The sequence below is a fragment of the Paroedura picta genome, chromosome 14 (genome assembly GCF_049243985.1).
Source record: "Paroedura picta isolate Pp20150507F chromosome 14, Ppicta_v3.0, whole genome shotgun sequence".
NCBI lineage: Eukaryota > Metazoa > Chordata > Lepidosauria > Squamata > Gekkonidae > Paroedura > Paroedura picta.
This window is the reverse complement of record NC_135382.1, coordinates 34,202,572-34,226,645: the sequence shown is the minus strand read 5'-3', so window position 1 is coordinate 34,226,645 and position 24,074 is coordinate 34,202,572. Positions and strand designations below refer to the sequence as shown.

At 48.8% G+C, this 24,074-nt stretch overlaps 1 protein-coding gene across 1 annotated transcript in view; it reads right to left on the bottom strand.

Annotated features, from left to right (window-relative positions):
* The window catches only part of LONP2 (lon peptidase 2, peroxisomal), a 34,845-nt gene that overhangs the window by 10,134 nt on the left and 637 nt on the right, over positions 1 to 24,074 (bottom strand). Inside the window, exons 2-11 of the mRNA XM_077309870.1 lie at positions 20,635 to 20,869; positions 18,837 to 18,968; positions 17,771 to 17,893; positions 16,672 to 16,826; positions 16,376 to 16,470; positions 15,495 to 15,753; positions 12,253 to 12,394; positions 5,337 to 5,487; positions 4,509 to 4,635; positions 2,600 to 2,733 (exon numbers count right to left, since the gene is read on the bottom strand). Coding sequence (XP_077165985.1) covers positions 2,600 to 2,733; positions 4,509 to 4,635; positions 5,337 to 5,487; positions 12,253 to 12,394; positions 15,495 to 15,753; positions 16,376 to 16,470; positions 16,672 to 16,826; positions 17,771 to 17,893; positions 18,837 to 18,968; positions 20,635 to 20,869 — 1,553 coding nt within the window. The remainder of the gene's footprint in view (positions 1 to 2,599; positions 2,734 to 4,508; positions 4,636 to 5,336; positions 5,488 to 12,252; positions 12,395 to 15,494; positions 15,754 to 16,375; positions 16,471 to 16,671; positions 16,827 to 17,770; positions 17,894 to 18,836; positions 18,969 to 20,634; positions 20,870 to 24,074) is intronic.

The following is a 24,074-nucleotide window of genomic DNA, read 5'->3' as shown; positions in this document are numbered from 1 at the left end:
GGCTCCTTCTGCCGGAGGAAAAGACTTCTGCTGGTACAATCACCGGTGTCCCGTTTCCCTTCCTCTCCTGGTAACTGGTACTGACAACAGCTCCCTGTGCGTCATCAGGCAGGCTTTAGAACGGGAAGCATCTAAAGATTTGTGATGTTTGCATTCCTCCTTTTTCTCTTAAAAGCAACTTAGTTGGGCTCCCCAGAAGTCCCCGGTCAGGATACTGACCAGCATCCGGCCTGCTTAGCTTCTGATGGAGCTCTCGAGACGGTTGCAGACCATTCTGTGAACGTCTTGGGAACAGGAAAGGGAGCGGGTGGCAGAAATCTTGGGGCCTCATCCAAGCTCTACATTTCTGCTCCGATTCCTTTCACCGTCTTAAATACAGAACTGCTTTTATTCACAGCTGCTCTCGCCCAGGTCACCTGGAGATTTCGCTCTCCTCGGATACTGGTTCATATTTCTGCAGAGAAACTGGTTGACCCCTGTGCTGCCTGGGAACAAGAGGGGGCACCTGCAAGCACGGGTGAAGGAGAACGACTTGTTAAGAGCCCAGGTGTTTTTACAGCCCAGGTGCTTTACTTGGTGAAGCAAGTAAACGCATTTAATGAAAGCACAGGGGGCCCTGAAGATTTTATGGCCCATGGCCAAAGCAGACCTAACCTGGTCTGCATTTTCAAATCCCGTGCGTGAGGCAGCATAGGGTGCCTTGCACCAAGACAGCTTGCTTGGAAGGGAGAGTCCCCCTTTTCAGATTATCTAGGGAGAGAGAAAGGAAGGGAGGGCTGATGCAATCATGATCTAAATTGCTCCAGCCCCAACCCAAGATGAGGTGGAAGAGCGATGTTTTGCAGGCCCTGGGGAATCCTGACAACTTCCATACCCATGCTGCTCTAGGAATCTCCCCTAGCTTTACAGTAAAGATCATAGAGATTCTGGGTAACCAAAAGTGCTGTCAAGGCACTTGCAGTGTCCCTCTCCCGTATTTCTCCCACAGCTCAACAGACTGAGCACAGGTGATGGGGCGAGGGAAGCTGCCCATCTGCATTGAGCAAGGGGTTGGACTAGATGGCCTGTATGGCCCCTTCCAACTCTATGATTCTATGACATGCCTAGTTCAATAGGAGGACATCCCTCGTTCTACCCGCACCAGCAAATGATGCTGCATGACTTGCGATCCAAGTCAAAGAATGCCCACCAAGGCAAACCACCAGAGAAAGTTCTGCTGCCAGGCCAGGATCAAGGACTTTGGCCTGCACTCAGCGAAGCCACCCTGTACTGCTTGGGCGGAAGGGCAGCTTTTCCCTTGCAACGGATAATCCAACGCAGCTTGATCCAATGCAGCGCTGCACAGCTCCGGAATGCACATTTCAACGCGCCTTTCCTTTGCTTGTCTCGAGTTTGCAAAAGAGACGGACGGGTTTCTTCCACAGCAGCAGCAGCACCATCCCGGTGCCAAGTTACAAACCCCTCCCTGTTTGTCAGGCTCTCTCTTATTATGCACTGCTGTTGCCTGCTGCCTATTTAGGCCACACAAAGACAACTGTTCACAGCTCAGTACTTCTGGGCTCCCTCCAAACAGCTCAATTCAAGAAAAAAAAAAGAAGAAGGAGGAGGAGGAGGAGAAGGAGGAGGGTGGGGGGAATGCTCCAGTTTTACGCCATTTGGAAGCATGCAGCTGGCCATTCCTTTACCAGCTGGGAGCGGTTTCAAGTCCTGCTCTAATTTTAAACATGGTGAACAACAACTTTGCTGGATTAGCTGGGATCCCAAAGACAGCCTCCCTTTTGTTCTGTGTTTCGTAGTAAACAAGTCATTGTGTCAAAGTAAGGCAAGAGTTCTCGGGCGGTCCTAAGAGAACGGAATGCATTGGCCGTTCGGGGCAGCTTTGGGACTGACTGAAGAAGCCCATCCCTAGAACTAAACGTGGATTTTAGAGTTTTGTCGCTTTTTTTCATGGGGTTGTTAAAATAAACAGCATTTGATTTCAAAAGCATATTAAAGAAGGGTGAAAAGAATACATGTAGTTGAAGTTTTCCTCTCTCAAGAGTGTTTTTAGAAGAAGAGTTGGTTTTTATACCCTGCTTTTCATTACCAGGAGTCCCAAAGCGGCTTACAATCACCTTCCCTTCCTCTCCCCACAACAGGCACCCTGTGAGGTAGGTGGGGCTGAGAGAACCCTGATGTTAATGCTCTGTGAGAACAGCTCTATCAGGACTGCGCCTAGACCAAGATCACCCAGACGGCTGCATGTGGAAGAGCGGAGAATCAAACTCAGATCTCCAGCAAGCTGGGTACTCATTTTACCGACCTCGGAAGGATGGAAGGCTGAGTCAGCCTTGAGCCGGCTGCTGGGATTGAACTCCCAACCCCATGGGCAGAGCTTCAGACTGCATGTCTGCTGCCTTACCACTCTGCGCCACAAAAGGCTCTTGAGCACTGTGTACTGGACCTCAAACTCTGCGTATTTATTTCAGCAAGGGACACAAAACATATGCGCGTCTCCAAACCGTGAGACGTGGCAATGGCTCTCTTCGCAGGCAGCCTTCCAAGTCAGGGAGCTGGCAGGAGTCTGCTCCTGGCAGGGAAACAGAAAAGGCACACCAACCTTCTCCTTCTGCCACTTCCGAGCGATCTGGCTTCGTCTCCTTGTGCTGGCCTTCCGCCACCTTCACGGCCACGGCTCGGCAAATCGCTCCAAATTTGCGGTCCAAAGAGCGCACTCCTGCCTCGCGGGTGTACCTAGCACAAAGAAGGTGGCCCTGTTGGCATGGGTCTAAAGGACACTTCTCTGGATTTGCCACAGTTCTCTTAACCGTGCAAAAGGGTGTGTTTTTTAAATGTTTTTACAATTTGGCTACCAGATTTCCGCGAATTGTTTCGGTGTGCCGAACGATTTCCCTGTCTAGCGGCTGTAATAAAGCATGTCTCGGAACCTGCCCAGGGGAAACAAATACGGCGGAGACACAATCAATACTGAAGTGGAGCCTCATAACAGCCCCAAATGGAGGCAGGGAAGAGTTGAGTTGCCTCCGTTTACGTCATCCAACCATATTAAAAACGGAAAGAGGCCAGATGAGCTTCTGGAAAATGGTGGAATAAATATCCTCGATGCTTTCTGAAGCTTTTGGCAAACCATCATGGTTTTCTCCCCCAACCCCTACCCCTTACCTGCCGGGGGCAGGAAGAAGCAGCATTGATGCTTCTTTCTGGAACCCTTATTTCCTTCTTCCGTCAACCAAAACAGACAGACCCCCTTGCCAAATGCGAAACCCAGAAGCCGTCCTGTCTAGCACCCATGGGTCCCAGCGTGCTCTCAGAATACCATTTCTCCGTCGACAGCTCAGTCAGGAGACGACGACACTCCTGATTTCGTTCGCTTGGTCAACACGGTAATATCGGAAACCAATCCAAGATCCAGGAGGGCCAGAAAGCAGCTGTGTGAATTAACAGCCCCCTGCTCCCACCAGGAAATTGTTCCCTTTGTTTAGTCATGGGGAGGGACCTGAACCCCCCCATCCCCAGGCTCTGCAAATCCTATTCAATTACCCATGACCCCTCCCCAACCCACCTGATCCCAGCTTCTGAGATTTCATTACACATTATCCAATATGCTTTCAGTCTCTCTCCCCCACCCCCCTCTCCCTAAGGACTAGATGGATGCATTGAATATATCTGAGACGCACATATATGACACATCTGCAGAGGTCCAGCCTGTGACAGCAGGGGCAGCACAGCACCTAAAAAGACTGGCCTCCCGTTTGAATCTCATTAACAGTGAATTTGATGTGAATTCCTTCTTGCCTTGGCTCTGCCACCTGCAATTTGGGGAGGGGGAGATTCACCGACACGGTGGCTGAGGGAGTGACAAGGGATTATCAGGGCATCCCATATTCAAAACATTTCACCTACTGGTGGGGGGGACAGGCAACTTTCTTCTTGTGAATTGAGCTGCCGGATACAATCCCCGCCGGCCTGTGAAATGCTCAAAACAGTAACATTGGTGTTAAAAATGGTCAGTTTGGGCGCAAAGATCCTTTCCCCACGCTTTTCTTATCCAGTCCCTTCTCCTCACTGTAGCTGCCTTTTGTCTACCTGGGTCTCAGCAATCCCCACTGTAGCCCTTGGGAGGGGGAGGGTCATCCTTTTCTTGTTGGACTGTGGAAGAACTAGTAGATATGCTCCACCAGTATTGTCAGAACTGATAGCCCTGGATTCATTCACAGCCTAGGCCAGGGGTAGGCAAACTGCGGCCCTCCAGATGTCCATGGACTACAATTCCCAGGAGCCCCTGCCAGCGTTCGCTGGCAGGGGCTCATGGGAATTGCAGTCCATGGACATCTGGACGGCCGCAGTTTGACTACCCCTGGCCTAGGGCAACTCTTCCTGGATGTCCTCGTTCTTTTCTGGAGGAGCTCTTGCCCTTGTATAATAATTAAGAATCTAAAATGCTTGATCTCTCAGGCTGGCCTCCCCTCAAAAAGTGACAAACAATTGAAGCGCAGTAAACATTTTACCGAGTGATGATGGCCAGAGTCGCTTCCGGGGGAATTTGGATCTGCTGAGGAGTCAAGCCATGCTGCTCCAGCTGCTTAGGGATCAAGTGTCGGTGTGCAATTTCCATCTTCTCTTCTTGCGTGTAGCCTTTAGAAGAACAAGGGGGAGTTATCTACAGGCACTCAAGGTGGAAAATGTCATACATTTATGGCCATCCCATAAGATTTTCAAGGCAAGAAGCGTTCACAGGATCATAGAATCTTAAGAGTTGGAAGTGGCCTCCAGGGTCATCTAGTCCAACCCCCTGCAGAATGTAAGAAGCTCACAATTACCTGCCCACCACAGTGACCCCAATTCCATGCCTTGATGATGCCCCCCACCCAAAAAACTTAGAATTTCCTGGCCAGTCTGGCCTGGAAGATATTCGCCTCCTGATCCCAAAGTGGCGATTGCTCAGAGGTGATTTGCCACTGCCTGTCTCCACATCACGACTCTGGGCTTCCTTGGACATCTCCCATCCAAATCCTTGCCAGAGCCAACCCTGCTTGGCTTCTGAGACCTGACAAGATGAGGCTGAATACTGGCTCTTTCTGTGGACATTGCGTTGCGTCCACCGCTCCGTGTCAGATTTCCATAGGTGCCCACAGGCTCAAAAAGGTTGGGGACCCATAATCTACCGAGATCCTTGGACTGAACCTAAAATCTTGCATGTGCAAAGCACACAATTCACCACCCCCAATCATGACCTGCTTGCCTGCATCTGGCCCCTGCAGAAGAGAATACCACTTCACCCGCACAAACCTGACCTCCTTAATCAGATACATCCAGCCTATTGGAGTCTCCCTTACCTGGAACCTGAAGGATCTCCATCCTGTCCAGCAAAGCCGGCGGAATGGTGGCCGTGGTGTTGGCCGTGGCTATGAAGAGGACCTGCGACAAGTCGAAGGCGACGTTTAAGTAGTGATCCGTGAAGCTGTGGTTTTGTTCCGGATCCAAGACCTGGAGGGGGGAAGGGGGGGGAGCATAGCGGACACAAAGAGTTTTAATCTTGAACACTCAATCCTCATTGGTGGACAAAAGATTTACCAAGGAAATACCTCTCCCCCAAAAGAGTCATTAATGTGGAATTCACAGCCACAAGGAGCAGGAGAGGCTACAAAGACAGACGGCTTCAAAAGGAGGTGGGATGAAAATCGGGGGAAAGAGGCCCATCGGTGGCTGTTAGCCACAAGGTCTAAACCAGGGGTAGTCAAACTGCGGCCCTCCAGATGTCCATGGACTGCAATTCCCATGAGCCCCTGCCAGCGAATGCTGGCAGGGGCTCATGGGAATTGCAGTCCATGGACATCTGGAAGCCCGCAGTTTGACTACCCCTGGTCGAAACGGAGAATTCTGTCTGGGGCAGTGAGGCTCTGTATTCTTGGTGCCTGGGGGGGGGGGGGCAACAGCGGGGAGGGGGGGGGCTTCGGGAGTTCTGATGGCACCTGGGTTTTGGAGTGAGATTACCCTGCATGTCCTCAGGCATCAGGGTTAAAGCAACAAGCACAAGGTGGGGGGGAACACATGTCTAGTTAGATCTCAAGGCTGAGGAAGAATTCTAGCGCACTCAAAAACCTGCACACCATTCGTTGTTATTTCAGCTGGTCGGACTAAAAAGGATTACACGGCATTGGCTTCGGGGGTTTGCGATGGACCAACGCAGCCAGACGCTTCCTCGACTGGTACCTGCAAACATTCTCTTGCATCTCTGCGTTTGCTTTTATTCACATCCAGCTTTTCTCCCGAGCTGCAATTCAAGGAGGCTTAGAACATTGTTCTCCTGTCCTCCATGCCCTCACGGCAGCGATGTGAAGTATGCCAAGCTGAGAGTGTGTGACCGGCCCAAGTTTGTGACTGGTAAGCTTCCACGGTGGAAGTGGGAATTCGAACTCGGGTGACCCAAGGTCCTAGGCCACCGCTCTGCCGGTATATCACACGGCCTCTGTGGCCCCCTTTTCATTACCACAGCTCTAAATGCCACGGCAAAACCTGTTTTCTTAAAAGTGGATGGGAAACTGCGACGCGTGCGGAACCTTTGCATCTCTGAAATGAACCATTAGCTTCTAAGGTTTCCTCTGGCACATTGATGACTTCACATTAAATCAAGCTTGCTTGGAGGAGCCATGCTGAGCTCTCTTCCTGCTAGGGACCAGAATGAGGCTTTCCCCCTTTGACTTCTCACCTGAGAGAGAAGAGGCAGGTGGCGGCAGAGAAGCAGAGCTGGTTCTCAAATTCACTGCAGAATCTAGTGCAGGGGTAGTCAAACTGCGGCCCTCCAGATGTCCATGGACTACAATTCCCAGGAGCCCCTGCCAGCAAATGCTGGCAGGGGCTCCTGGGAATTGTAGTCCATGGACATCTGGAGGGCCGCAGTTTGACTACCCCTGATCTAGTGTCTTGTTGCTGGGGATATTTTAAAGTCGCACAGACCCACGGCGCCCCACACCAAACAAACAGCAGAAAATTGCCACTCTCCCCTGTTGAATGTGCTCGCAAGGTTATCCGACCTGCTGTAAATCTATGTCAGCCACAGTTCAGTTTATCCAGGAGGAGCTATTACGATGGCAAAACACTCTTGGCTGGAAAGGGTATATGGCAGGGCATTCTGTGTGTGTTGTGGTGCGTTTGTGTACCAGGTCAACACTTGCCTTTTGGAAGGCAGCTGTATAAACAATCTTGGGAAAGTCCTGAAACGTTCTGCCCAGGGGCAGAAACAGCACCAAGCTAAGCATTAGGAGTGTGCAATTTCTTTTTTTTCTTCTTTAAACTGGTGTTTTTCTGTTTGGGTCTACTGGACTCAAAGCAATTCAGGATTAAAAAACCTGCCTAAGGGGTGGAGCAATCTGCTCCCGCCTCTCGCTGTTTTTGGATCTTCCCAAAATTCTTGAATACCCCTGGGATTTTCTTGGCATTTTCTTTTTCGGTTCCCCCGAGAAAACCCAGGTATGTCTGGAAAGCCGAAATATTACCCCAAAATATTTTTGAGATATATTTTCAGCTCGAGTAGGTCCGAATGCACGCCCCTAGGAACAAGATAAACCCCAAAGCGGAGAAAATTTGCTGGTGCTCTTTTCCATGACAACAGAGAGGTGTGGTGCTAACACACCATGCACGTACCTTCTACCGCAACAGAAAAGTGGTGACCGGCATGCAAGAAGGAGGCACAAGAGCCAAGCATGTACACAATCCCTCCTGCCCACCCACTTAGAATCTGCCTCAAAGCGGTTGACAATCAACCTCCCTTTCCTCTCCCCACAACAGGACACCCTGCGAGTTAAGTGAGGCTGAGAGAGCTCTGAGAGAACTGTGACTGGCCCAAAGTCAGCCAGCTGGCTGCATGTGGAGGAGTGGGGAAGGTAAGAAATATACCTAGTTAGTAGCAATTATCCCAGTTTAAATAATAGTAGTATTTAAAAGGAGATTTGTCATTGTGGTCACTCAGTTGAAGTAGTCAGTTGGAAAACATATCTTGTTGTCGTTGTTGTTTTCCAAAACACGGTAACCCTGGTTAAAGCAATCCCCAGGCACCAGCCTCTCCATTCTGAAGGTTTGCAAACACTCTTTTCCCTTTCACTGCAAAACTCTCCCTTGGACTTTTTTTTCTCCAGCTGCTGCCAGAAACCTCCACTAAAACAGCAAGAGAGCGCCAGCTCATGTAGCCGGGCAGGAAGCAGCAGAATTCCGTCAAGCAAAGCAAACAAGCCCGCTTGACATGTGATCCTTCTAGGTACAGAGGTTCAAAAGTCACTCATGGAAATAATTTTATTTTTTTTAAAAACCCCAAAAAACAGGAAACCCATTTTCTAGAAAGAATCTGCACAGTCGCTTGAACTCTAGAAGTTTTGACACAAAGGATCAGGGCTTTCACTAAAAAAAAAAACACCGAAATCAAAAAGTGCAGCACACGGAAGAGAAAACCCTGCACTTGACACGGCAACAAAACCCACACCGAATGAGGAGGGGAGGCTCTAGTAAAGATGAGTCCCAACACGACTAAAGCTGTAAGCATTCCACTATCCCAGAGCACATGCCTCCTTGATCCTGAGACGCATGGCTGTTGCACAATGCTTACTTAATGTATTCATTTATACCAGGGGTGGACAAACCGTGGCTCTCCAGAGGCGGGCAGACGATAACAAACCACCACTGCTCGTCTCTTGCCTTGACCTAGCCCAACCCCATCAGATCCTGGGAGCTGAAACAGGGTCAACCCTGGCTAGTACACAGAGCAATGACTGCTGTGCGGAGACAGGCAAGCAACTCTGGCCTTGCAAACGGCTGTGACTTGATGGCACTTCCCACCACCAGGAAGTGCACCCTGCCTATTTTAAAGCCCCCCCCCCCATATAGTTTGGTTACATGTTCGAGCCGACCTTGACTTTGAGCCACAAGTGGGGACAAAGCTTATAGCAGGCCTAGGGAAGGAAGAAGCTGCCAGTCAACTAACGAGATGACGGATTCTGACTTGGGGTGACTTCCACATTCAGTGGCGTCTCCATTCTCCAATGATGGGTGGCCTGAAATGATGCCTGAAAATGCAAGGGATCCCTCCCTCCAAGGCTTCCAAGAATCACCTGTGCAGCATCCCTGCTTCTTCTGACAAAGGGGCAAGAACTGTGACCCACACGTGCTGCTCGGGTGGCACCCACTGAATCCAACTCTAGAATTATTGCGGAGCTCCCCCATCCTGCATTACAACCCTACACAACCAGCGATGGGGACCTCGGTGATGCCCAGGCAATTGTGCATGGCTGTCGAGATGATGCATCCTCTTCCCATTCTGGCATGAACGGCAGAGTCCCTTTTGTTTGGCAGCTTGAATTACAGCTCAGAAGTGTGCTGGTAATTAAAATGAGATCTCTCTCTCTCTTTCTCTCTCTCTCTCTGGCTCACACAGAGAATCAGAGCACTTGTCAAGAAGAGAAAGCCATCTCAAGTCCCTGACAAATTACTGCGACTTCTCCAAAAAAGTAGAAAGCCAAAAGGGGTGGGGGAACCCGGGTGACTTTCAAGGGATGTCTCTACTGCAGTGATGCTGACTCTGATTCGGAAACCTCCCGTACGGCTCTGATCAATTTTTGGCTCTCACCGCTCCACAAAAAAAGCACCAAGGGAGAATCTTAATTATGAAAGTGGAGCTTGGATCTCAGCAATCAAGATCATGAATGATCACTTGTTCCCGGGGAAGGGGAAGGGGTGGGTTCTCTGCTGTTCTAGGAAGGCCACAGAAAGCCTCACTCCTCTGCACACATGTGCTCCCACCACTTTGACCCTTTCTGTCTGTTCTTTTTGAGAATCGCAGGGATGTTCAATGGGTGCCTTATCCAATTCAAGAAACCTTTAAAAAAATCATGGCTCTTTCCAGCATTAAGGCAACACATCTTAGAAGAATGATCAGAACGCAGCGGTTGAACATGGAACAGTGGAACTTGGGTTCACTCATAATGCTCAATGTGTTGTCAAGCTCAGGGCGATGCCCGGGAACCTTCTGACAACAACACACCATGTTCTCTTTGAGCCTGCTCTACCTCGCAGGGCTGTCAGGAGGGCTAAAGAAAAAATGGGAAAGGGGACATGTGTGAGGGCCCACGCTCCTTGGAGGAAGACAGTGGCTATCAGAAAGGGGCTTCTCTTCACTTGACTTGCTTATCGCTCCATTTCCAAAATGTGCAAAACCATCTTTGCAGACGTCTCATGGCCTGCCTGCACGCTTTGGCTCCATTTCCCTGCCTGAGAACGCTCTCCAGCAAGCACTTGGATCCTTTCCTGTCTACTCCGACCTTCAACAGGGGTCATCTAAATATAGAACAAATGTTCCCTTGTTGACAAACACTAACTGGAAAAAGGAAGACATTCTGCTCCGCTCAAGCAACAAATGTGCCTCGGCCCACCATCTGGACGATTCAGAGATCCAATTCTTGGAGGGGAGGAAACAACCAAATCGCTGCCTTTTTCCTGCAAAGTGTGTGTGGGGGGTGTGCGGGGGGGGGGACATTCATTCCCTTTCAAGTGGGCTACCGGTCACGCCCAATCAATTTCCTGAACCTTCCTCAGCTTTACAAAAATGGAGTCCAATGGCACCTTTAAGACCAACAAAGATTTATTCAAGACACGAGCTTATCTGAGGAAGTGTGCCTGCACACAAAAGTTCAAACCCAAGGAGTCTCAAAGCGGCTTACAATCTCCTTCCCTTTCCTCTCCCCACAACAGACACCCTGTGAGGTGGGTGAGGCTGAGAGAGCCCTGAGATTACTGAAGAAGAAGAAGAAGAGTTGGTTCTTATATGCCGCTTTTCTCTACCCAAAGGAGTCTCAAAGTGGCTTACAATCACCTTCCCTTTCCTCTCCCCGCAACAGACACCCTGTGAGGGAGGTGAGGCTGAGAGAGCCCTGATATCACTGCTTGGTCAAAACAGCTTTATCAGTACTGTGGCCATCCAACTGGCTACACGTGGGGGAGCGGGGAATCAACCATGCTCCTCACCGCTACACCAAGCTGGCTCTCTGGGAGACCACTTGTAATTCCAGGAGATCTCCAGCGTCCAGCTGCAGTGCGACCAAAAATCCTGTCCGACAGGCTTCTGGAGCAATTCCCTCCCAGAGTACATGTCATCCGGCCTACTCTTGTTTGCAGGCCTCACAAAAAAACCAAAACTGTTATCGCAAAAAGGACAATCGCAGGACACTGAGATACGGCAGGAAGAAGCCTTCCTCTGCAGAGCAGTCGCCAGTACAAAATATACACTGTGCTGCCAGGATTCTGGGACTTTCCTACCCCCCCCCCCCCGATTCCTTCCTCTTGTTGTGAGATTACAGACATAGAATTCCCGGTATTCTGAGAGAACGTCAGACACTTGCTAAATCAGACTACGGTCCGGCAGCTGTCCAAGTTTTCTCACTTTGTTTTGGGTTTTTTTAAATGATCGTTGCCATGATATAGAATCAACTTGTTGTCCTCATTATGCCCTGAAGCATCTTCAGTATCGCCTTAACTGGTGATTGTTCTTAATCCATGGCCAAGGCCAACTTATTAGAATCATAGAGTTGGGAGGGACCTCATGGGTCATCTAGTCCAACCCCCAATCATCTAGTCCAATGGATTTAAATACTTAAATATGAGAACCAATGTGGTGCAGTGGTTAAAAGTCCTGGACTAGGATTGGGCAGACCCAGGTTCAAATCCCTGTTCTGCCATGGAAGTGACCGTGACCACACCCTCTCGGCATAGCCTACCTCACAGGGTTGCTGTGAGCAGGAAAATGGTAGAGAACCGAAAGACGCAAACTTCGCGTGTGCATCGGAGAGAAAGAAGGGGTGTAAACAGAAGCAAATACTCAAATATTTATTTATATCCGTTTTCAGCCACCTGAGAGGATCCAGGACAGCTCACATTAATGCCTTATAAATGACCTTCCTTAGTTTCTCCCGCAATGCAGGCACAATGTAGCCGAGCTGGGGTTCCCTCTGATTCTGGATGTTCAACACCCTTGGAACGCAAGCAACTAAGGCAGGTTAGAGGTGGCTGGTGGAATGGTGGAACACACATTTTATTGTGTTTCCTATTGTTTATTGTTAATCTTCGGGGTTTTTTGTTTTAAACCACCCCGGACCTGATTGAGGGGAGGGGTGTTTTAGCAATACAATTATCAATGAAAAATAAACAAATGCTATCCAGGACTGACCCTGCTTAGTGTCCGCCTGGGAAGCGGCCCGTGTCCTGCCTTACCTCGAGTAGAGCTGCTGCCGGGTCTCCCTGCAGGCTCTTCCCGAGTTTGTCGACCTCATCGAGCAGGAAGACGGGATTGTTAACCCCGACGGTCTTCAGGCCGTTGATTATTCGCCCCGGCATGCTGCCCACATAGGTACGCCTGGAAGAAGGAGGCGAGACTGAACCGACAAAAAGACCAAGACGCCGCCCAGGAAAACCATGAACAATACTCATACCTACCCCTACCCCCCAATCCGGGAGTGGCCAAAACCATGGCTCTCCATATGTCCATGGACTACAATTCCCATGATCCCCTGCCTGCTGGCAGGGGCTCATGGGAATTGTAGTCTATGGACATATGGAGAGCCACAGTTTGGCCACCCCTGCCCCAATACATCCCTATCCACCACGGAATAAAAATGGGGAGAGGGAGGGAAAGGGGAAAAAAGAAAAAGCGAGGCCTGACTGGATTTTAGGATGCCACATAGTCTCTACCATAGGCCTGATGGAAGAGTGCCATTTTGCAGGCCCTGGGCATAAAGATAAATATAATTTTCCATAAGAGAAAGGGCAAGTATACCCAGTACTTGAGAAAGAGTTACAAAATCTGTGAACATTCCGTGACATCACAGCTGCTTGGCCAATGGCCAGGAAGGCTTACAGGCCACCGTATTTTGTGACATTTTCTGGTTTCTAATCCCGAATGCTGCCGAATACAGCTTTCATTTTGTCAGCCTCGTCCTCCGGCTTTGTTGTTTACAAGCTCCAAATACCTTTCACTGTGGAATCTTCCCGCTAGTTCCCTTCCCAGCCGGGGAAAGAAATCTGTTCACCTCCACAGTCTCCGAAAGCTCAGGCTGCTGCTGCTTCTCCAAAACAAACAACCACTTGCAGTAAGCATCGGCAGCATGAGAGCCTGGCTGAACGTGGCATCCACCACATCGAGGGCAGGTCACATCAAGTGTCAGCCATGCTTCGACAGAGGAGCGTTCTGATGCTCCCATGGAAACAGGGAAAGAAAACTGAAGAGGGCGATGCTTAGGTTTGCCAGCTCTGGGTTGGGAAACCTCTGGCGATTTGCCGGATGGAGCCTGGGGAAGGGGATGTGCCTTCGCAAGATATAATGCCAGATTAGTTGTGACTCCAGGAGATCTCAAGACCCTGCTTGGAGAAAGGCATCCCTAGCTATGCTACAGGCAAACATACAAGGGAGGTAGAAGCCCCCGGGCCAGCTCTCCCCCCCTGCTTATTCCTCCTGATCCTCTTTAGCAGCTAATTATGGGGGGGGGGGGTGATGACAGAGAGAAAAAGATGGCCAGCAGTTCTGTTTCCCATACGCCTGCCTAACATCTCCTCCACCTTTCTCGGTTCGCCTCTGTGAGAGCTTCAGAATGCCCGACCGATTAAACATGGCTATTTTTGACGTGAGGAGGGTAACACGGCCAAGCTCCCAGGGAATAAACAATGTCAACATTCCTAAGCTTGTAGTGAAACCATTTGCAGTTCTGTTCCAAGCAGAAGTAGCATGAGAAAAAAATGGGAGTAATTATCCCAGTGACAAAGCCCGGCCTCATTAAACCGCTGTTGTGGTGGTGTTTCCCTGCAATGTTGTTGCAGAGCTCTTGAAGGAAAGGAAAGTCCTTCAAGAACCGGGAAGAGCTTTGAAAGGACTCTCACTGACAGAGGCCACTATCTACTTACAAGGCTGAAGGTCAGCTTGGGACTGATTAGTCAATGGGGCGCCACAATCCAGAGGTTTTTTTGAGATGTCTCCCGCATCACTGTCCCCCCTAATGCAGCCTCTTGCATTGTTTGGTATGCTGCTTTTGAAATTACAAAAAGAGAGTTTCAATGCAGCCCAAGGAGATCTTGGGGGTCTGTGTTGGGGGTGTGTGCAAGAGAGAGTGCAAAGAATACCAGTCCCTGCGTGCAAGAAGAGAGCCTTGGTATGGAAATGCTGACCTTCCAGACTAACAAAACTAGCAAACTACAGAACTGAGGTCTAAGCAGTGACGATTCCTTAAGCAAAGTATTTTCTTGTTTCTAATCAGTTCCATGAAAAGCATCTAACAACCTCTAGTGGCTACACGGTGAATAGCAACCAGCTGTAACTACTTTTCAAAACGGTTCCAGACAGCCGAGGCACACGGCTTGATTCTACCTGCTCTGCCCCCACACCGCAATCAACAGACAAGGAGAATGTGCTGTGTATCAATTTTTAGTGCACTGTAAATGACGTTCCATAACATGAGATGCGTCAGGGCTCTCACAACTGACAAACTGGGGGTCTATCCAATCCTCAGACTTAAGAACATTGTTCAAAAGTACATTTCATCAGCGGGGCTGAGAACAGCTGGGACCTTCGATCGGCTATTTCCTATACGGAGATTAATAATGCAACCAGGCCAGTTTCTTAAGGTGAGGCACCAAAAGAAGAGATATACCTCCCTCCTGCAGTTGCTGTACCTGGCCACGCTTCTCTGTTATTGCTTGATTCGGTGAAGACAACTGGGCTGCCAGACTGAGGAGATGATACTGACTTAATGGACAACAGGATCATAGAGTCATGAAGTTGGAAGGGACCTCCAGAGTCATCTAGTCCAACCCCCTGCACAATGCAGGAACTCACAACTACCTGCCCACCCACAGTTACCTCAATTTCAAGCCTAAATGATCCTCCACTACCACCAAAAATCTCCAGAATCCAGCCTGGCCTGGAGGCAATTCACCAACCATCCCACAGTGGCGATCAGCAATTCCCTGGGTATGCAAGGAAGGGCCACAAGAGACAAACACTGGCACATCCCTTCCTGCCCACCCATTCATACTCTGCCTAAGTTCATAAAACCAGCATTTCTGTCAGATGGCTCTCCAGCCTCTGCTTAAAAACTTCAATTTGGTATAAGGCAGCTTCATATGTTCAGTACCGGTTTGGGGTACCTCTCCCAGCCACTGCGCTCCCACTAAAAATACTGTTTAAAACCAGGATAGGGAGCATTCAGTATCTCTATTTCTGTCGGTTAATTAAAATGGTTCCTCGTGAAGCCAATTTGTAGGAGGAATTTAGGATTTCTTTCCTCTCCAGCAACAGAGAGCGAAGGAACCATGTGCATACAATGGGATACGCACCCTGCAGCATGTCTTCTCCCCCTGGGAAGTGACCCCATATATCACAATGAAGATGCCGGGGGGGGGGGGTGGATGCTAAAAGGACAACTCTTCTATAGTGCCAAAGGATAGAGAGATTCCGAGAGAGATACCTGTGACCTCGGATGTCAGACTGGTCGCAGACTCCTCCCAGGGCGATGCGGTGGAATTCTCGGCCCAAGGTCTTTGCCACAGATCTCCCCACGCTCGTCTTTCCAACTCCCGGAGGGCCCACGAAGCAAAGGATGGGGCCCTTCAAATTGTTCTTGAGCTGCCGGACCGCCAAGTACTCCAGCACTCTCTTCTTCAGCTTCTCCATAGCATAGTGGTCATTGTCCAGAAGAATTCTGGCCGCACGGATATCCAGGTGGTCTGTTGGCCAAGTGTTAAATGTTAGGCCAGGAAAAAAAAGAAAGAAAATGGAGCTAAAATATTGAAGAAGAGAAGAATAGCTGGGTTTTTATGCCTCACTTTTCACCACCCAAAGGAGTTGCAAACAGCTTGAGACTCCTTCTCCCCCACCTTGGGACTCCTCCCTCTCACCACGACAGACACCCTGTGGGGCAGGTGAGGCTGAGAGAGCTCTAGGAGAACTGTGACTGGCCCAAGGTCATCCAGTTCCTTGCATGTGGCAGAGTGAGGAATTAAATATGGCTCTCCAAGTTAGAGGCCACTGCTCTTAACCACTACACCATGCCTTCTCTCTTCAAGCATACCACGAGAACCGGCAGCCCAGATATCACAGCAAATATGTAAGTGCAAAACACATGAAGCTGCCTTGCATTAAATCAGATCGACCATGGTCAATACTTACACTAGCAGTGGCTCTCCAGGGTCTCAAACTGGTGTCTTTCACATAACCCGCTACCAGGTCCTTTCAAGCGGAGACAGCAGGGATCGAACCTAAGATTCTCTGAGCCACGGCCTCACCCCCAACTGCCCAGACATTTTTCAAATGGTATTCAATCCCAGCTTGTGCAACGGCAAACTTTACCTTTCGTGCTTTTACTCCATGGCAGTTCCACCATCAGCTCCAAATAATTTCGAGTTAAGGCATATTCTGGCATCGACTGAGGCATCTTCTTCAGCCTGGAAGAACAGATCCACAGACTGCTGACAGCTCTCTCTCAAGCTGTCAGATACGAAGCAAGGAATGCTAGCAATACGAGGCAGAGCAAAACTTCCCAGGAAGAGCCCAACTTGTACACGGCAAGAATTACATACGTATAAAATAAAAAGTTTTAGGTAGCCATTTGAAAACAATGTCCCATGCTCAGGGAGGTAACCTACCTCTTTACCTCTTTGATGCACACCTTGAGAGCCTGCTCAGGCATGCTGGAGGCTCGGATTTTCTTCTCCAGCACAATGACATCATCGTGGTCGTCGTCCTCCTCCTCATCTTCGGCAATGTGAGTGATTCTTCGTATGGGACGTATAGCGACAACCTAAAAAAAGATGAGGCACAGTAGGAGTGGGGAAAACACCCCCAGTTTTCCACATGTAATCATAGAATCATAGAGTTGGAAGGGGCCATACAGGCCATCTAGTCCAACCCCCTGCTCAACGCAGGATCAGCCCAAAGCATCCTAAAGCATCCAAGAAAAGTGTGTATCCAACCTTTGCTTGAAGACTGCCAGTGAGGGGGAGCTCACCACCTCCTTAGGCAGCCTATTCCACTGCTGAACTACTCTGACTGTGAAAAATTTTTTTCCTAATATCTAGCCTATATCGTTGTACTTGTTTAAACCCATTACTGCGTGTCCTTTCCTCTGCAGCCAATGGGAACAGCATCCTGCCCTCCTCCAAATGACAACCTTTCAAATACTTAAAGAGGGCTATCATGTCCCCTCTCGACCTCCCTTTCTCCAGACTGAACATTCCCAAGTCCCTCAACCTATCTTCATAGGGCTTGGTCCCTTGGCCCAAGATCATCTTCGTCGCCCTCCTCTGTACCCTTTCAATTTTATCTACATCCTTCTTTATCTACGTCCTCCCCAATTTGAAACTCAGCCTCTGCTGTGTCATCCCTGTAGCCAGAAAAAGCACAGCATGTTCACAGAGCCGGGTTTTCCCCAAAAGAGAAGGGGAGAGGCGGCGTTCTTGACAGGCATCTCTGATTTATGCAGAAGCAAGTGAGCGCTCTGCTCTGCTCCCCTCTGATCTACACTGACTAGCACTTTGCTGAGGGGGAGGAAATGACAACTGCCTGGCTTCCGTGTGTCTGCTCCGTTACGGAGGCAGCATAATTTAACTTCTATTTCGCTGTCAAGTCTTCCATTCCCGCTCAGTCGTAAAGCAGGCATTTCCAAAAAAGCTTTTTTGGCCTTGCAACTTCAGGTATTTATCCTGCCATTTAAAACCTTTGAAAGAAAACACCGAACCGACGTACCCGTTTGTCGTCGTCCTGCTTTGGTTTCCGGGATTTCTGGAGCAACTTCAGCCCCTCGATCTGCCGAACGAGCAAGGGGATGGTCATCTTGAATCGTTCCTCCAAGCCAACCGCATCTAAAATCTGACAGGAAAAGAATGCAGCCACGTAGTCTTTGAGCCAGGACTGGATAAACATATGGAGCAGAGATTCTTCTGTGGCTATTAGTCACAAGGTATAGATGGAACACCACACCTGGAGCAGTGAATGCTCTATACTCTTGATGTTTGGGAGGCAAGAGTGGGAGGGCTTCTGGTGTTCTAGCCCAGCTGGTGGGCTTCCTGCTGGCCACTGTGTGACACAAAAGTGTTGGACTGGATGTTGGCCTCTGACCTGATCCAGCATGGCTTCTTTTATATTTGTATGACTCTTGTCCTGTTTCTCCAACATCCTTCCTCTCCCTTCCCCAGTCATTACCGTTTTACCCCCCAGCAAGCAAGCAGGGTACTCATTTTACCGACCTCGGAAGCATGGAAGGCTGAGTCAACTTTGAGCCGGCTGCTGGGATCAAACTCCCAGCCTCATGGTCAGAGCTTCAGACAGCATGTCAGCTGCCTTACCACCCTGCACCACAAGAGGCTCCTCTCCCAACGCTACATTTGCTGCACTGGATATATCAGTGCTTCTGATGTAGCAACCCTGGACTAATCTGATGGTCTCCCATCCAAATAGTAAGCAAGGCCAACTCTGCTTAGCTTCCAAGGTCTGACAAGATCAGTCTAGTCCGGGCCTTCCAGGTCAAAGTATGATTTGGTGACTCACACTAATTCTTTCTGGTTGTACTAGATGAGAATATAATATTCTACAATAGGTAATTTATGAAAGGTAACAGGTAGCTCAATTACCTGAGCTCCATAATACAAATGTTTACTTATTTTTTAAAAATGTAAGGCAATCGGCTTCAGGCAATTATCGCGTTTCCAACTTCATCTAGGCAGATGTGGAATTTGAAAGCAAGCGCTGGGAGCGCGGGGGGCAGGGGGGGGAGGATATAGTGCTCAGCCTGAGCAGCAGCACTACGTTGTACCTGCAGCTTCTCTTGGTTACTGGTGCGGATGATGGAAGTTAATATATCCGGCAAAGCTTCCCGGGGCAGATTATCCAAGAGACGTCTCAGTTTGGCCACTGCGGGGACGGACATGTCCAACATTTCAACCAGCTTCATAAGGGAAAAGACCAAAAAAAAAAAAAAGTGTTAAATGCCTTTTCGGTATCATTTTGCATCGTAAAGCCAAGGCTTTCGCAAGAATCATTCCTGAATTTCAGCAGCTGAAAAACCATTTGCCTCGAGGCAAACCTCCTGCAGGATTCTACCTGAACAAGCAAAGGAGACAGACTCCTTGAGGCCAATTAGCACTGCCGACTGCAGAGCTAGAGGGGTTTTCTGCCGCATGATTTGAATGCCTTTCTGATGCAATTATCGTCAGAGTTCCCCGCTCGTCTTGCATGGTGCGTTCAGTCTTTTTTTTTTCCCCCTTCTCCTCGTGGCAGAGCAGCAGCTAGCAGCCAGACTCACGGCTGTTGGGATCACACACGGCTATGAATCATATCCTAAAATAGCACACATGACTAGGTCCCTGGTGAGCCCCCTCACCCCGCCCCCGGCAACAGAATCTGGGAGGATCAGCAAAATGACAGACCGAAACCTCTTCTGCCTTTTCCTACCTGGCTGTCACTGTTCCCATGCCTGGAAGGGCTCTCAGGAAGGCTTGTTGCAAGATGTTACGAGACCAGGACAGCAACAGCCTCTAGCCCTTGTTCAGACCAGCGGAATTGGACACATAAATGGAGGAACAAGTTGTACCAATTCTTCCAGCTGCTTCATGCCCTGCCAGTTTATCAAGCAGTCTCATGCATGGAGCTTTTTTGTGATTTTTCCCCCCTTGGCAAAGGTAAAGACCTTGAACACCAGACCTCTAGTGCTCCACCCTACAGATTTACAAGCTGCCTACTATTACCCTACAATCTACCCTTCAGATTTACTGAAGAGGCCTTGACTCTTATTTAAATACAATGGATACATACCGAGGCTGGAGGGCTAGAGTAGGGAGGGGCACATATGGAACGGTTTTATTCTTTTGGCAAATCTTACTCAGCACTGTCTACAAAATGGTAATGTGTTCTGGAAAGGGCCTACTGGATCAGACCACCGCTCGATCCGAGGTTCTAACATTTTCTTTGGCTCTAAGAAGTCAGCTCAGAAATTCAGACGCCAGTTTCACATTTCAGATTTCAAGGCTATGGATGAAAATATTTTCTAATAATTGCCACCACGAAAAAAAATATATATGCCGCAACTAAGTTTCTAGGTGCCGTGGCAACTTGGCATCTGGGATTCGCCAAGTCCTGCTGTATCTAGCCCAGCATCCTTGTCCCCAAAAGTGGCCAATGAGAGCATCCAAAAGGCCTATAACTGGGGCATGGAGGTTGAAGCAAACAAAAATGAGTGGCATGCTGCCTCTGAACATAGGATTTATGTAGGCATCATAGCTTACAGCCACTACCTGATAGTGGTACACAAATTCATTCCCCTTTTAAAGTCCACTTAAAGTAGCACCTGCCATTTCATCTTATGGCACTGCATTCCATAAGTCAATCATGCACTAGCCAAAAAAGTATTTTTTTTCCGCTCTCCCTATATATTTCACTCCTTCATTCTCAGCACCTATCATCTCAGAGCCCTTAGGTGCGAAAAACTTGCAGGATCATCAGTGTGCAAAATCATGTGTTCTGCCTCTGAGTAGCAGGCCTTCTGCCCACACAACAACCTAAAGCCCTTGATACTTAAAATCAGGTTCCACACTCCCAGAACCAAACCAGCGAACCTGCACGGAGTATTTATAGAACTGCTCGGACAGCTCCCCCAGTTCCTCCTCGGCTTTAGATTTGTTGGTGAACTGTTCCAGCCGATCCAATTGCTCGACATCAGCAACAGGGTAGGGCTTCTCCTTCACCAGCTGCAAAATCTGGAACCTGCAGAGGCCTGTGATCAGCAGCGTGTAATGAGGCTTGGGCCAGTTACTGCCGACCACTTGAACGGCCAGGGCTGCGGTGCCGATCCTGAAAGAGTTAAGAAGATTTTTCCTTATTCGCTGTGACACAGCAAGATTTTTTAGCAACTAGTATAACAGACCTTTGCTCTCTTTCTCAGAATTTCACTCGAGCCCCTGGGAATAAAGGTCAAACTAAACATTTCATGCGGGAGGGAGGGACCCACCTGTGATTTTACACATGACTTTCCACCCATTTCTAAATCAGGAATTTTGTAGCAAAAACAGAGTAGGTGGTCACAGAAAGCTACCCCCTACACACTTTTTACCATGCCATATTCCATTGCTTTTAGCATTTCCAGGCCATAGCCAATGGGTCTATATTTGCCAGTATCTGACTGGGGAGAGAAGGGACCCCAACAAGGTGTAAGACCACACAGTTCACCCTCCAAATCAGTACTTTTGTCTGGAGATCAAATGTATTCTCGCGAGATCTCCAGGGCCCATGTGGTTCCCCATGACAGCTGATTTGGCCATAACATTTGTAAACATTTGCAAGACTGAACTACTTGTGAGACTCAGGTCAATATCCAAAGAAGTGTTCATGCAATGGAAAAAAAATCCATCCACAGCAGAAGCATCATGTGATTTTTCACTCCAGCAGTTTCACTGCTGAGAAGGCAAATGACCAGAGACTTTTATCTTCAGTACAGAGCACTGCTGGACAAAACAAGCAAAGCTCCAGCTAGATTGACATACATGCTTCTCTTTTCCTATCCATTCTTCTAGGTCTTGAGATAACAGAAAAATCAGTAACACCGTCTCAAGCATCTCCCACACTTATGAGCGGGAGCCGTGCAACTAACATGACTGGCCACATGCAAATGTTATTCCATTACTTTTGTGGAAAGTAAGATTCGAATGCTTTCAATGAAACATTTTACATAATGAATTACTTCCTACTGAAGTTACACTTAACAAGTCTATGTCTTCAAATGACTTCTTATATATACAGAATAACATTCCTCACTTTATTATGATGATTATTAAATAAATGACGCAAATCTCACAAAGGTCAATTACGTGGCCAGAAACTGACATGCAACCCACAAAGAGGAAACAAATACAGCATGTACTTATACAGCACTGTCAGCATGCACATAATTTGAATCTGGCAGCACCGTAAAGACCAGAAAAGGTGTTTTTTTTTAACTTCTGAGTCCAGTAGCACCGTAAGCCCCTCCCCTCCCCAATTTTCCAAGATATAAGCATTTGCGAGTCAGATAAAAAACCTCAAAAACTGAGCTACAATTCACAAAAGTTTACACCCTGGAAAATTTTGTTGGTCTGTAAGGAGCTACAAGACTTGAATTTTGTTCTGTTATCACTAACATGGCTATGTACCTGAAACTGCTGTACACTTGGCAGTTACCCAAGAGCAAAACGGCATCTGTAGGCCCCACAGTGTGAATCCATCCATGAGGACTCCAGGGCTTTGCCACCAGCACAAACAGGCAAGAGGAACACCCTACCCAGACTAATCCCTAAATGAGCAGGTTGGCTTTGCCCTTTTGGCAAAGACAGGCAAAAAGCTGAGAAGCCGAAGCCAGCACAAGAGAGCTTCTTTTGTTTTGATGCCTCTTTTGCAGTGATTTGGTGAACACATCATAGCAAACTGCAGACAAGCAATGGTATCGTCATTTCGATCAGCCCACGCCATAAAGGAATTCAAAGAGCTGAGGGTGGACAGGGATGTTAAAATGTCTCAAAAGAAGTTCAGGCTGAGCGCTCTCTCCAACACAGCTGGTTAACACCATAGGAACCCGACCTGACCAGTGGACACTTATAACGGTGTGTTGGCTCACTTATTTTCTCCTCACCTGCTGGTGATGGTGCGGGAGGAGGCCAAGGACACACCTGTCCGTGGGCACCACTGGCCACATCCAAGTGGCCCCCACAACAACGGCAGAACTGGAAGGCCTTGAATCCATTGGTTTTGCACTGCCAGGCCCCTTTAAGGAAGTTTTACTGTAAATGAAATGGCGCCTGGGTGCTGAGTACCAGTCTTAACTACCCTCTAATGGCACCTGATGAATAAAACAGTGATCACATCTCTCCCAATCACCACCTTAGCTGCATGAACTACTCCACCCTTGCACATCTCACCAGGGAGGCACCAAGTAGGGTATTCCTGGGGCATTTTAGGTGGGTGGCTGACTGTGCTGTCACCCATGAGACTCTGCGTGCAACCAAGCCAGGTTTTCCACACTGCAATCATATATTGGGTTGGCCTGGAGTAATTCTCCGTAGAAGTACACTAGGAGTTGAGCAGTGCCGAGAGGAGCACTCCTCTTTACCACCAAGGAACTCAAGACAGAGTTGGCATTTAAGGGCATCCAGGGCAGGAGATGTTGCTGGCCCAACTACCAGGGGAGAGATATTGCCAAGGGAGGGATATGACAGCTACAGTGACAATCCTAAAAGGGGATTAGGCAATGGCTATGGAGACAGAGAAGAAGAGTTGTGTCTTATACCCTGCTTTTCACTACCCAAAGAATTCTCAAAGTGGCTTATAGACACCATCTCTTCCTTTCCCCACAACAGACACCCAGTAAGGTCGGTGAGGCTGAGAACTCTGACAGGGCTGCTCTGTGAGAACAGGTCTAAGAGGACCTGTTCCAGCGGCTAGACAAAGGTCACCCAGTTGACTGCATGTGGAGGAGTGGGGAATCAGATGCCGCTCTCCAGATTAGAACTCTTAACCACTGCACCCAGCTGGCTCTGTTTCTCATACAGAGCAGCACTGCTGGAAGAAATGACCCTTGAGTTAGTCCTAGCAGGAGAGCCCAGCAGCATCTTTAAGACCAACAAACTTTTATTCAAGGCATGAGCTTCCGTGAACATGCAAACTTCCTCAGGTACCAAGCCAATGGGATTTTGTTCTCCTACCACCGACACTGCATCAGAGGAAGCGTGCATGCACACAAAAGCTTATTATTATTATTATATTATATATTATTATTACTATTATTATTATTCCTTGAATAAAACTCGGTTGGCCTTAAAGGTGCCCCTGGACTCAAACCTCGCTCTGCTGCTTCAGACCAACACGACCACCCGCTTGAGCCCAGCAGGAGAGGTTAGTGGTCCAGATCCAGGGGAAGGGGCACCTCAAAGGATGCCCGACAGTTACCATGACAACCGCAAGGGACCATCCCCTGCTGGGGATATGAATTCTATGGAACCACCTACAAATAAGATGAAGGTCCCAGGAT